Here is a 15,113-nt window from a genome sequence, read left to right on the forward strand (position 1 = left end):
CTGGGAAGGAAACAACAGGTTTAGGCACGAGTGGCACTTCACAGGACAGCATCGCTCTTACTCGTTAGAAGTGTGGTGGCCTTCACCCCCCAACCTACCCCAAAGGCCCAGAAGCCAAAGACGATGATGACAAAGTCAACAGTGTCAGCCAGGAACATGAGCACATACACATCGGTCACAGCACTGTAGTCTGGATGGATGAGGTTGTAGAAGAACTGTCTGATGGGCACATATATTTGCAAAGTCCTGCAAAACAGAGACCCCCAGCACTTGCTTCAGGAGGGGCAAGATGGGAGGGATGACCGGGTATTTCCATCATTCCATTCCTCCGTATCCCTCTCTCCCAGCAGGTCACACCTCCCTTTTCAGCCTCAGCAGAGCCCGGTGTGGGGTGGGGAGGCTTCTGCTCTAATGGCAAGTGCAGACACATTCAAGTGCCTTCCTTGGCACTCTGCCTCCTTGTGCTGATGAGACCACAGGCCTCCTCTGTTGTTCGAAGCACAAAAGAAGGGTCGAAAGCCCCAGAAACGAGGTGTTGGGTTTGTCACCTGATTCAATTACTCCCTGCCTGTGAGCCCCTGAGCATGCTACTTACTTCTCTGTGTTTTTGTTTCCTCTGTTGTAAAACCCCACAGGGCTGGGGTGAGAATTAGATGGGACTACATAATGGTGCTTAGACCTGGAGTCTGACCTGAGCACCCTGTACACATTAGGTAGCCCCTGCTCCTCCCCTTTATGGGTCCGTGCCCCTTCTGATTCCTACATAGTGCCCTAGGCTTTTGACTACACCTTGTTCTGTCCAGCCTCTGCTCTGTCTTCCTTGTTTTCTGGGTTCTGCCTTCAATTCAAGGCCATGTTCACGTTGGATGGCCCTCCTGGTCTCAGAGGCCACATTCAAGGCCAGCCTTGCCGAACCCCTCCATTCCCATTGCTTGTCTGCTGCCTGTCAAGGTCCCCGGCACTGGAGGAGGGGCTCATGCATTTTGCTGGAGACCAGCTGTGTGCCAGTGAACCTCAGTTTCCCCTCTCCAGGATGAGAGTGTTTCTCTAACCTTCCAACTTTAACATCATACACCTCTCTGTCTAGGTGGGATTTAGCATGATGATGCTTGGAAATACATACTGTGAATCCTTGAAATTATTTATTCTATTCAAATAGGAAAACTATGTTTATAAATGTAATGGATATAAAAATGAATCACACTGAAAAGCGATTTTTAAAAACAATACATTACCTCACACAAAAAGACAGAAAAATAACATGTTGGTGAGGAAGTGGAGAGAAGGGAACCCTCGTGCACCGTTGGTGGGAATGCAAATTGGTGCAGTCACTGTGGAAAACAGTATGAAGGCTCCCCTCCAAAATTAAAAAATAGAACTACAATATGATACAGCAATTCTACTTCTGGGTATTTATCTGAAGGAAATGAAAACACTAACTCAAAAAGATCTCTGCACACCAGGTTCAGTGCAGCATTATTTATCATAGCCAACTCATGGCCCCCAAGTGTCCCTCAATGGATGAATGGATAAAAAAAAATGTGTGTGTGTGTGTGTGTGTGTGTGTGTGTGTGTGTGTGTTTGCACAGTGGTATATAATGAAGTATATATATTATTGGGATGAATACACACACACACACACACACACACACACACATGGAACAAGTCTGAGAAAGTCAAATAACATATGATATCACTAATACATGGAATCTAAAAAAAAAAAAAAGAGAAGAACCCACACTCAGAGATCCAGAGAACAAATAGGTGATTGCCATGAGGGAGGGTTGGGCAAAAGGGTGAAGGGGGTCAAAGCATACAAAGTTCCAGTTATAAAGTTAGTCCTGGGTGCACAGCATGGTGACTGCAGTTAATAATCCTGCACTTTACATTTCATTAAAAAAATTTTTTTTTAAGTTTATTTTGAGAGACAGAGAGAGCAGAGGAGGGGCAGAGAGCAGAGGAGGGGCAGAGAGAGAAACCCAAGCAGGCTCCGTGCTGTCAGCGAGGAGCCCGATGTGGGGCCTGAACTCATGAGCCATGAGATCATGACCTGAGCCAAAACCAAGAGTCAGACGCTTAACCAACTGAGCCACCCAGGTGCCCCGTGTACTTCACATTACAAAGCTGCTAGGAGAGTAAATCTTAAAAGGTCTCATCATAAGAAAAAATCTAACTACAGGTGGTGATGAATGTTGACTATTGTGATCATCCCACAACGTATACATCTATCAAATCATTATATTGTCTGCCTGAACTTAATGTATATGTCAATTACATCTCCATTAAGAACAATACAATAACAAGTCATTTTCTTATGCCTTAAGCAGATGATGTTTGTGATATGAGAGGTAACTTCTCTGCTCTGCACCCCTGGTTTACATGAAATAATTGATATCAGCTCCCTGACCCTAAAATAAAACACCCCACACCAAGTGTCTTCATGGACTCACTTCTTTATGGTAAATGCTTTTGCTTTGATTAAATGTTCTTGAAGCTTTTCCATATAAAGTTCCCTTTTACTTTTCTGCTTGATGCTCAAAACACTGCTTCCTTTTTGACTGCTGTTTCGGGTGCTTGTGCTACCTAGAGACAGAAAAAAAACCAAGATGTGCTGAGTTACAGGTTTGTTGACATAAACACCACAGAAGCCCCTGGAACCCACAGAGCAGAGGATGGCCTGAAGCAGATTGAGAGGGTGACTATATACGATGGACTGTAAGAATAGTGACTGGGGATTTGCAATCTGCAGTTTCAACTCTGCCTCCACAGTGAAATGTATTTGGGTTTCTACACCCAACACTGGCTCCTTCTGGGGTTGTTATGCCATCTTTTTTTTTTTTTTAAGTTTATTTATTTATTTTGAGGGAGAGAGAGAGAGAGAGAGAGGGAGCTCAAGCAGGGGTGAGGCAGAGAAAGGGCACAAGAGAGAATCCTGAGCAGGCTCCATTCTACCAGTGCAGAGCCTGACATGGGGCTCAAACCCATGAACCCAGAGATCAAGACCTGAGCCGAAACCAAGAGTTGGATGCTTAACAGACTGAGCCACCCAGGCGCCCCTGTTATATGATCTTTATTCCAGGAAGAAATAGATTGGAAGAATAGTTTTTATCGTGCTAAACGGGGTCGCAGGTTGTGGGTTTTCCAGATTGGGTCCATGCCCCATGCCTTTTTCATGTCCAGATTTCTCTAACTGTGAAACGAATATGGATGACTGCTGGTGCCTGCCTGAAAAGTGTATTCTGAAGATGAATACACGGGTGTTTGGAAAGCTTCAGGCAGGAGCACTATAAATACAAAAACCCAATTTCTCCAAGAGTGGAAACTGGAGAGCTTATCTATCTGCTGATAATACCCAACTATTTAGTTAGAAATTAACTAGCTTAGGGAATAAATAGGTGGTTTTGCTAAAAGTTTCCACTGATAAAATCTAAAAAATATTTTCAAAATAAATTGTGATTTATAGCATTCTGGACACACCCTGAAATATCTCATATCTCTGGATATGATTTAAAAACTAGCATGTGCCCAGCACTTACTATACGAGGCAGTGTGCTGGCCACTTTTCACAACGACCCCAAATCCTCGTCCTGGGAAGGAATCAGATGTTTTAAAGAACGATATGGCTGCCCCAGGTCACACAGTTGAGCTATGAACTGAACTTGAGCCTGTGATGTCAAAGCACTTTCTTCTCACATCACCACATCTGTCTCGAGAGCACCCCGTAAACGCCCCTGCCCAAGACCCAGACCCACTGGCACCGGAACAACCAGAAAACTCAGAGTTTTTCCAGCCTAAGGAAATCATGCGACAGATACCTCTTTTGGACCTATTGGAAGAAAAGCTGGATCTGGGCGATATCTGGGAGCTACTGCCCGATCGCTTCCTCCGGATGGCCGTGGGCTGCTCCGGGAAGGACACGTGCACCGACTCCGCTGACGCAGCCAGGTTGATGGATTTCAGAGAATCAGAGGAGGCTCTCCTGCCACGACTGAGGGACAGCTCATCATCCGACTCTTCCTTGTCTGTGCCACTGTCGGTGATGTCATCTTCATCCCATAAGCCGTGGCACTGAGAAAGCATAAGGGACAACTCAGACGGCCATTCCCGGTGAGGTAGCATCGCATCCCCCACGATTAGAAAGCCAAATGTGAAATACGGTGACTGTGGCTGTGATATTGCATCATAAAACTGACATATGCTAGATAGTTAGAATTTAAATGTTCTCACAAAAAAGAAAGAAAGAAAAAGAAGAAAGAGAGAAAGAAAGAAAGAGGGAGCGAGGGAGGAAGGAAGGAAGGAGAGAAGGAAGGAGAGAAGGTAAGAAGGAAGGAAGCAGGGTGGGGGATGGGAGGAAGGGAGGAAAAAAATAATGAAAAAGAAAACAGATATATACGGGAGGTGATGGGAACTAATGAACCCTATGGAGGTGATCCTTTCACTGTGTCTACATAAAACACATCACCACAATGTATACACTTTAAATATATTACAATTATTTTTGTCACTCATACTGCAATAAAGCAGAAAAAGGATTGGAAAATGAAGGGACTCTAGGAAAGCTTATTATCTAGATGTTTATGATAGTCCCAGAGAGCGGGGATGGTCTGGTGCAGATCATGAGTTTGGCTAACTAATTGACATGGATGCAGATCATGTCTGGCAGGTGGAGTAAAGGCGAAGTTATAATCACTTAACTCGTTCCTGAGGGAAAGCACTTTCTAGAACATATTTCTCTGTGTTTACAAGTAGCATTTTAAATATCAGTGGGTGAATTTAGCCCCACCGTCCATGTTCACCAAATACCTACACTTGAATACAAATGCTGTGTCTCCCTGAACAGCCACGGTAAGCTGTGAACCCCTGCATCACCCACGGCTGGGTCAGGAGCAGAGCTGCAAATACTCTACTCAAAAAATGTTGGCCCACATATGAGACAGAGATTGTGATGCACTCTGTAGAGCCTGCATTTTGCTTCAAAGAAATGGGCAAAAGGGGCTGGTAGGACAGCAGGAGGAAGGATAGCAGGGGAGGCTGAGAAAAACCAGGGGTCTTGCTGGTGCAAGAGGTTACCTGGACAGCAAATCCACCTTACAAAGACCTTGCTGCCATTTCTTGAAGCTCCCCAGGGAGCCCACTGCCTCCTGAGTGCCCAGACTGCCAGGCTATGCATTTATTCCCCCAGGAGCTCACCCAGTCCTCCCTCTGACACATGCTGTAGAGGATAAGAGCTTCAGTCCAATTTGCCAAAATTCAGTTGGTCAAAAAATAACTTGGAGCATGATCAATTCATTAAAAGACAATGTCACCTAAAACACAGATTATTCTTTTATTTTTAATTTTTTAAAGTCTATTTATTTATTTTGAGGTGGGGAGGGGCAGAGAGAAGGGGAGAGAGAAAATCTGAAGCAGGCTTCATGCCCAGTGTGGAGCCTGACGTGGGGCATGATCCCATAAACCATGAGATCATGATCTGCACCAAAATCAAGAGTCTGACACTTAACTGACTGAGCCACCCAGGCGTCCCTATTCTTAAATATTAATAGGTATATTATTTCAAAAAGAAAAGTCAGTGGATGCATTCTTGAAAACATAACAAACATTCTAGATTTTCCTAATGGGATCTTCCAACTTATATTGATTCCTTTTAAATCATTTTTTTTCTTTTAAATCGTTTTCAAAGTTGTTTTCTCTTTGGCCAACTTTGGAACATGTTTAGATTCTTTTACTACTTTCATAGTAGTGTATTTGTTAGTGAATTCTTCCAATTATTTATAAGATCTATAGCAATTCATACCAAATAGGATAGTTTTAACCACATTTGAAATTTCCACATAGTTTGAACTGTTTGATTTCCTAGATTTCCAAAGCTGTAGGGTAGGGTAGTTTTGTCTCCTTATGAAAAGATTTGTTATTCTAAAAATGATTTTTCATATCATTAGCCAAAATTTCAGCATAAGAGTGCCTCAAATACATTCACCATAGATATGAAATTTTCTAAGAAACCAGAGTAAGTATATCAATAGGAAACGCCAAAATTTTGTTTATTCTATGTTTTAAATATTCAACTGTAGCTGCTAAACCACTGAAATATTAATGAGAAGGCAGCAAAATGCCTAAACGTTTATATATACATTTTTTAAATGATGTGAAAAAGGATACAAGTTGCAAGAGAGTTGTGAAGTGACCAAATTTATACAATCATGTCTTTTTTTTTTAAACGGAGGTGTAGTTGACATACAACATAATACCACCATGTCTTAAATGCAGAAATTTAAACTTCAATTTCTAGAACTGAAAACATAATGTTAACACATTTGTTAATATATTCATAACAAGAATTAGTAAACTGCATGAATTCAGGTAATTTATCAGAAGAACTAGAAAATTCAGGCAAACTCAGTTTTGGCTAAGTGGTTTCCTTGGATAACATACCTTTGCAAGGTTATGCATTTTTTCTAACATAATTCCCACAAATATGGATTATGATATGTTCATAATAGAAGTAGAAATATGGGGGAATTCTCTTCTAAGTTTGTTACAGTTTCCCTTATTGAGCCCCATATGCCTTGGCCTCATCGCCAATCGTAATGTTCAGGTTCTCCAGGAGCATCACGGGGGGCTGCAATGATCAACATGACCCGGTTAAGTGTCAACGTGCAGTACCTTCAAAATGGACCGATGGAAGAAAAGAGCCAAGAGCTGAATGAGATCATAAAGGACATAGCCTTCTTTTTTCTCCACTCCTATGATATTCGGTGGGTGGAAAGGTTTATCTTTGTTCAATTCCACGTTCTTGTTCCAGGGAAAGAAGCCAAATTGGAAGAAATACTTGACCACAATTGCCACCTACATGCAGATGATGGAAATAAAAAAAAAAAAAATCACTCCTTTTAAGAATGGTTCTATATGAAAAATAGTGATATAAAAGCTAAGAAAAAGATCATTTCACAGTTTTGGTGATAAGATCACACACAATGATGTGGAAAAATAACATTATCATTCGTACATGGACTTTAGACCAAGAGCAATATCTTACCGCTGCCAGGGCAGGACTGCAGATACATCAGAGCCGGCCAGGTTACTCACGGCACCTACTTATGAGTTTTTCTATTTTTCAGGACTTGGCTAGTTTATGCTGATTTAATAAGGTTTAATTACTCAGCTATTAAGATATGGTAACGAGGACAAACTTGAACAAAAAGAATTCTATATTTTACATATTGCTTTCATTTGTAATCTTCCTGAGCATCTCAAGCTGTTTTGATGCCTATTTTCATTTTCCTCTGACCTCTTTGTTCTCACCATTAAAACAAAATTTTTTTAATGTTTTATTTTATTTTTGAGAAGCAGAGGGGGTAGAGCGTGAGTGGGGGAGGGGCAGAGACAGAGGGAGACGCAGATTCTGAAGCAGGCTCCAGGCTCTGCACTGTCAGCAGAGTCTGACGCAGGGCTCGAACCCACGAACCGTGAGCTCATGACCTGTGCCGAAGTCAGATACTTAACCGACTGAGCCACCCAGGTGCCCCTGTTCTCACCATTTCGTTGCTCCCTGGAAGTTCTCCTCAAGAAGAAATAAAAAGAAATAAAAACTTGCCGGTTGTGGTGACTAGTTAAGGGTACAAATGTTGGGGAGAAGCGGTCTGTGACAAAGACACATGAGAAAATTGACAGGCCTCATCTAAACATCCCTCTGACAGCTGGGTCACCGGGAATCAATTGCAATTCATGCACTTCATCCATAAAAAATATTTTTCGAAGTCCTCTTCCGACCTAGAGTCACTTTACCCTCCTCCCGTCTCTCTCCTTCTTATAGCCAAGCTTCCGCAAAGAACAGTCCTGTGTTTCTGACCATGCTGAGCAGCACTGCCACAAACGGATGTCAGAGCAGATACCTGAAGACTATCTTTGCCTCTTTCCTTCTCACTCGCACCCCCAACCTGTTTGGGTCACTTACTAAAACTCCTCATTTACCCCATCCATCTTCAGCCTCGTGGCCATTGGGTCAGTTCACATCCCATGACCTCTCAGCGTCTTTTCAAAAACTTTCATACCAATGGGAGAAAGTCCCGAGCATACACCCTGTTGACATTCCCAAGAGCCTACTACCGTGCTGTCCACTCACGGCCTGCCTCCCAGCCATCACAAGCCATGTGTCATTCTGGGCACACGTCAGAGCGTCTATACCTTTGTTTGACCCTTTGCTTTTTGTCCTTTGATGACCTTACACTCATCCGTTAAGACTCAGTTCTAAGTTGTCTTCTACTGAGAAGATGCTATGATGGCCTCTCTCCACACCACCCAGGCTGCACGAGGCACAGACCATATCCGTATTTCTTGTACGCTCTCTAATGCGGTTTTGTGTTGTACTGTAGGGCAATTCTTTGTTTACATCCTATGTGTTCACCATATTGGTTTGTGAGCCATTGAGAAACAGAAACAACTTTTTTTAAAAAAAGTTTTTTATTAAATTTATTGTCCTCTTCTTATGCTTGGCATAGTTCCTGGGTTTTGGTGCATAGTCTAACTTGTAGAGTGAATTAACATCACCTTAATCTTCTACTTCCTCCCTTCTTGGTGTGACAGAGAAAATGGGGAACCCCAATTTAACTTAACTAGGAAGATTTCATTTTATGATGAAATAACGTAAGTAGCTCTTGTTCCCTTCTCTAAATTTTTAGAGAATTTCCTTCTTCCTTCACTTCTACATTAGAAACTCCCTTCCTTCACTTCTAGGTTAGAAATTCCCTCACCTCTGTACAGAGGTGGTACAGAGAATGGACCCATTCCCCAAATAGGGGGTCATTTATGTCCCAGATCACAAAGTTTATGTGATGGAAGTAAGACTTAAAAATGATTATTTTGGCAAGATCGTGACAGATAGTCTACTTAAAGTGATAGCTAGGTAGTTGGCTTTCCACCTTTTATAAGTATTTAAATATATTTAAATAATTACTATGGAAATAAGATACATGATACTTTACACTGATACTTTCGAGATGCTTTGATAAAAGCTTTGCTTTATTTTACTGGTGAATTACCTATAAACCTACAAAATTTCTGGAATCTCAATGTACATCCATCATGAATTCCATCCTTTAAGACGCAACTACAGTACCAATGTTAGTGAAAACTTTCCTTTATGAGCCAGGTAAGAAAATTCGCCTTCTTCAAAGACCTCAGAACACAAAGAACTACAATAACCCAAGGAAAAAAAGGCTATTGAGCCTCCCTTTTAATTCCCAATTTTATCGTTGTCATGGGAGTTTGTGACATTGCATATATTTGATGGGGAAGGATAGAAAAACAGGTTCGTATAATTGGGAAGAGTGTCTCCTGTCCCTCACACGTGATGAAAATGAAATGGTAATTTACCCTCGTGTTATTCAGATTTTTAGGTAGGTGCTTATGTGACTTTGTGTTTTTGTGTGTTGAAACTGGCTTTAAGCTTAAAAATGGGAAATATGCATGTTGTATCAAACTATATTCAAATTGCTTACTGTGTTGTTTAATTCAGCATCCATTCACTGGACATCCACTGGCACGAGACACTAATTTCTGCATAAATAACACATTATTTCAGTAGTTCATATCATAGGACAGATGACCAGATTTCAAAAGCCTCCCCCATCACTTGCCAGTTGGGGCAGCCTGGGTCAGTTATTTCATCTCGCTAAAGCTGTTTCCTTGTATGTTAAACCAAACGATATTGGTGCCTATCTTGGTGTGATGTGACCTGTGAAAAGACATGTACAATCGCCAGCACTAAATAACTGTTAGTTAATAGTCATTTGCCTATCTAAGAACATCCATTTACTTGAATGTCCTACGTGAAACTGTCTGGGAGACAGGGCTGGCCTGCCTCGAGTGAATGCCGGAAGCGATTTATTAGCAATTCCCACTCGAGGCTTACCTCTGTGTAGACAATGGCCATCATCCAGAATCGTCTACTGGGCCTGGGCACAGACAGCATGGCCCAGAGGAAGATCAGAATGGGAAGCACAAGGGTGATCATGGAGGCAGAGACCATGTGGTTGAGGATGATCACAAAATAACACACCATTTCTGAGCGGGCCACCAGAGTGTTGTACATGGCATAGAACAACAGCAAGAACCGGGGTTGGCCAACGTAGAATTTTTCGGACTCTTCCAGCTCGTCATCATGGAACATCCTGTTCAAATAAACAACATGAGAATAAACTCGTCTTCATGTCTCCAAATCACTGATTTCTGCTTTGCATGATCCCTCTTGTCCCTCCCCTCCTTCCCATGTGGCCAGAGTTCTGGCGGAGTCAACCTAATAGCCTACTGGAGGAAGAAATGTGTGCACAAGTGTCTATCACGGACTGCTTTGGCTAGTTCTGTGCTTCACGATGGGAGCACTGAACATTGGGTCTGTTTGCTCTGAATGGCCAGGTGGACGGTTGTCCACGGGAGTTTGTCTACCCACAACCTGCAGAACACCCCCTCCCCCCCACCCGCCCAGCACTCTTACTTATTCAGCAGCAGCTCGCTGGCTGTCAGCTCGTGAGTCAGGGGCGGTAAGATGCTGGACTCGAGCCTGTCTGAGCGGCTCTCGTCAGGGCTCACGGCCATGTGGCTCTGGCCTGCAGAGTCGTCCCGCGAGCCGAAGGACAGGCGCTCGAAGCTGACTGCCTTGCTGTAGGAGGGAGGCGCCTCCACGTCCCCATCCTCGGTGGAGTAGTGCGGCAGCTCGGCATCTGGGGTGAGGCCGGCCTCTGAGGCCTCCGAGGCCTCCTCCGGCCCCAAGTCCGCGGCCTCCTCCCCTCCCTGATCGGCGTCTTTGGCCACCGCCTCGTCATCCTGCTCGGCCTCCACCTCCGCTATGGTTTCCGTGGTCCCCTGGCGCGAGTACAGCATGGTGCACTGCGTGGGCTCGCTGTCGGGAGAGAGGGAGGGCACACACCCCGCTCTTAGCATCCTCCCGATTCTCGAGACACCTTCCCAACACTCCCCAATACAAACGTCAAGGCGGGCGAGAAAATTACCACCCCGTTCCCTCCCCTGCCCCCACCACCCCGCCCCCGACATTCTATCCACCTGCTTTGTTCCTTCAGAGTATTCATGTCTGGTCTGCAGAGACTGCAAACAGCAGCCTCAAAATGCAAAAGCCCACAGTGCACGCGCACGGTTGAGACCCTGAACAAGTCACAAGACATGGCTCAGACGTTGCTAAAGCCACCTATGCACAGAGGTTGTCTAAATCGTATCAAGATTTGCAGCCATGGTTTCCAGTGTTTCTTTTCAAATGGAGACAGCATAGCATACCTACCGCTATATTAAAGGATGGTGCCTATGGAGACAAAACTTTGCCAGTTTGGGTCTGTGGGTGTTGGCCAGGAGGTACTCTACTCCCAATTCTACGTAATGGGCCCACTCCTACCCATAAGGGGAGGATAGGAATGAGAAAATATTGGCTAAATTAAACAACCTGCATGCTTGATGGAAAAAATGCCTTATTTCTTGGATATCTGTTCCTCCTCCCTATTTTTCCATCCTTTCCCTCTTTCTTACTGGTGCTTATTACATATGACTGAATTTTCACCATCTCTCTGGCTCCCACCCATCCCCCGCTGGGTTCTTTGTGTTGCACATGGGAAGGCCTGCCATTTTGTCCTCCCCAGTGCTATGGACCCTCTCCAGTACTATGGATCCTGCAGGCTGCACCCTCAGGGTGTACCCCTGCTATCTCTGTCCCCAGTGACTGCAACTTCTCTTTTCTACTTGTTCCCCATGGAGTATTCATTCTCCCTAAGCTTCCCTACTTATCTCCACCCTCCAGTTTTGGCAACCTGACCATCTCTCTTGTACCTCTCCTTCTCTGTCCTTTATCTCCTAACTTTCCCTGCCATGTCTGTGTAGGCGACTTTGGAAATGAAAATACAGCAGCCATAACAGTGAAATTCATGGCCTGCCTGTTTTTATTGTCTACTCCAGCCCCTGAAGGGCAGAAAGGCAAAAAATGTTTTGGAGATGTGGAATCTGGTAGATAGAGGACCATACTATGTTAGACTCTGAAATTGTACTGTTATCTGAATGGCATACGGTGAGCAGCTTGGGCCCATAAACACAGAGATTCTTAAATATACAGGTCGTACCCACTTTTCTTGTCATGGACGACAGTAGACATGTCAATAAGTGAGTGGATGGGTGGATGGATGGATGGATGGACAGATGAACAGGCCTTGGCAGAGCCCTTCATGGCATCCTGAGACCGAAGAACATTTATGTGAACCCTCGGTGCCCACTCATGTGTTTATGTTTCGAGGACCTTGGACTTCAGTACGGAACATCGCATAGAAAGCTCTTGGAATGCCAAGGCAAACTGGGTATTTTTCTAGGACTTACCTCCTAGGAAGGCCATGAAATTGATCACCCCAGGCAATTTTCAGAACAGTGGAGCCAACCCCACATCAAGTCTAACTTCCAGCTGGACTCTAACCAATTACAAGCAGGTTCTTTATGGTTTGGGATCAGGTCTGGCCCTGAAGGGAGTCAACGAGTCCTGGTACCTTCAGGACTCAACCGAGTGCAATGGAAGAGAATAAGTTAACACCCCTCTGATTTACCACCGTGCACGGTCAAAACTGAAATTTGTTTTGGTTCGGGTGATTTTTCTGGTGTCACGAGAAGCGCAATGCAGCTGATGTTTCTGTGCCCCCATGGACCATTCAAAAAGGCAATTCCACAAAGAGCTTTGGGACTGTATATAAATCATTTCATTTCTAAATGAGTATTGTCTTACGGTAGGACTTAATGAGAAAACTCAAGCCCAAAGCAATAAGTTCCAGTCGGCAAAGGCTCTATATTCTACCACACAATAATGTTCTTTACAAAAGCCAATGGTAAAGTATATTCTAAGTTCTGTAGATTTGGTCTTATCCACTAAAAACGACTCCATGTGGCAGATTTTAATTTTTTTTTTCTATTGCATGTCTCTTTTGATGAAATCATGAGAAAAAGTCTTCTATATTTCCTGGCCCATTTTCCTCTGTGAGGACTGCCCACATGAGCTCTCCATCAAGGAGGGAGCATGCTTATCTCTTTACGCCTAGGAAGTGGAAAATACTTACAAAATGGAGGACAACGTTTGTAATAAGGATTTTTAAGAAACTCCTAACAGACAAAAAGCAAAGAGCGGTTAGTGTAAGAGAATGCTGTCCTGGGAGTGACCAGTCATGTCCCAGAATGAGCGGCGGTTATGCTTTTGGTTAGTCATGCAAATTCTTAAAACGAAAATTAAGAAACCAAAACTAAAACCAAATGGACATCACAGGAGCTTATGTTTGCAATGACACAAAGGGGGAAAAGTGGTAACGTGAGGGAAAAAAACAAAACATGCACGAGTTAAGCACCTTGATGCTAAACTGCCACTGTCAGCTGATGAGGAGGACATATCCATGCTGAACATTTTACGAAGCCTAGGTCGAGCACGCTCACTTGTTTTAGGAACAGTTTCTGGTCCATCTAAATCATCAAGGGTAGACTGCCTTGAGAACAGCATGGTTGCTTCAGTGTAGCAGCTAGCAGCGCAAACAGTTACAGAGACACAGTGTTAAAACACCAGCGGTACATCAGTTTACACACGGCTCAACTGACCAACACACGGTCATGCAGCAAATCACACACGACACCAATACTACGGACAACGAGCGCCACAGCGGGGCTCAGGGATGGGGAAGGACCTGTTCGGCCGGACGAGAAAACAGAGCAGTACTACGTTTTTATAAAAGTATCCCGGCTGGCAATAAATCACGAAACGTCACTCTCTGGGTGGGACAGGGAAATAGAAGAATTACAAGTCCCAATATTTCTTTCGCAGAGCGGCATTCGTACTTCATGACTTTGTAGCTGAGTTTGGTTTTGTTTTTAAATTAGAGAAGATATGTTTTATTTGGAGCTCCCAATCCTGAGTTCATTGAAACCATTTGGTAACCAAATGGCTTAAGCAGAAATACCTGCTTGGGTAATATTTATATAGAACATTTCATTTTTAGAAAAAACATAACAGTCTCCAAGATGAGAGAGGGAGCGAGGCTCAGAAATGACCATGACAAACTGAATTATCCACCCCATTTTCTGAGTGGTATTCAGTGAAGCCAAACTAGATGCCTTGCATGTGAAGGAGATGCTGGTTTGATCTGCAACCAGATATAAACCAACATCGGAAAAAAGAAAAAGAAAAAGAAAGAAAGAAAATGGTACAAAGAAAACAACAGAGGAAGTCTAGCAATGGCAGGGTCATTTTGTCTGTTAACTTCTCATTTTGCCTAATGAATTTTTTTCTTCTGGATCACGTTTTAGGTCTTGGCAGATGTTATTTAGGGCGAGAACCCATGGGCTAAAATCCTCACTTCTTGTTACCCCACGGAGCGACACTGGGGGAGAGAAGGCTGGTTGATTCAGGACTGAGGACTGCGTGAGCAACTGAGGAAGAAGCAGACAGAGTTATGACGTGGGCAGAATTTCAGTGCTGACATATAGTTTAACCCAAAGGGGTACAGGCACCCGAAGAACCTATGCAGGAGACTACTGGAATGAAGAATCTTCTAACCTGAGCACTAATGAGCTGGCTGACCCAGCGGGACAGGACTTTGTGACACAGGATGGCTGATCCCCTGGCCGAACACCATTATCACGTGAGTGACTGAGGCCTACTGTGTGCCCAGCCCACACAGCCAGATGTGCTCAGTCAGACTTTGTGAGGCAGCAATGGAAACCATTCAGGAAGTGACAACGTCCAGGGCTCAGGGAGTGTAGGGATATCTGAGTCACTCACTCGCGGAACCAGTTAAAGGGCTTTTCGGGTTCTGAGAGCTGTGGCACCAAGCCCATGAGTGCTCGGTGGGGCCCCCCTGCAGTGCATGTAACATGCTGTGCGTGTGGTCAAGATGCAGGGCAGTGACAGAGGAGAGTTGGGGAACAACCAGATGGTCTCTAATAAGGCCATAGCGACTGTTTTTTTTTTTTTTTTAAAGGCCCCAACTCCTCTAGATATCACCAAATCCTTTATACAATGAAGAGAGGAGGACAAGATCGAGTAGAAACCACTGGCCAAGTACAGTGAGGGCTGGGCTCAAGTCCCCACGCTGACA

At 44.0% G+C, this 15,113-nt stretch overlaps 1 protein-coding gene across 2 annotated transcripts in view; it reads right to left on the minus strand.

The window, feature by feature from the left end:
- The window catches only part of PIEZO2 (piezo type mechanosensitive ion channel component 2), a 470,115-nt gene that overhangs the window by 23,354 nt on the left and 431,648 nt on the right, over nt 1–15,113 (minus strand). Inside the window, exons 40-46 of one of the 2 annotated variants that reach the window (XM_047090353.1) lie at nt 13,374–13,541; nt 10,493–10,897; nt 9,911–10,169; nt 6,664–6,846; nt 3,816–4,068; nt 2,451–2,583; nt 99–246 (exon numbers count right to left, since the gene is read on the minus strand). In XM_047090353.1, coding sequence (XP_046946309.1) covers nt 99–246; nt 2,451–2,583; nt 3,816–4,068; nt 6,664–6,846; nt 9,911–10,169; nt 10,493–10,897; nt 13,374–13,541 — 1,549 coding nt within the window. The remainder of the gene's footprint in view (nt 1–98; nt 247–2,450; nt 2,584–3,815; nt 4,069–6,663; nt 6,847–9,910; nt 10,170–10,492; nt 10,898–13,373; nt 13,542–15,113) is intronic. The other variant, XM_047090354.1, reaches the window with a different exon arrangement.

This window comes from Lynx rufus, unplaced genomic scaffold (assembly GCF_022079265.1).
Source record: "Lynx rufus isolate CCGP_SWC_20201006 ecotype Redwood Valley unplaced genomic scaffold, mLynRuf1.p SCAF_29, whole genome shotgun sequence".
NCBI lineage: Eukaryota > Metazoa > Chordata > Mammalia > Carnivora > Felidae > Lynx > Lynx rufus.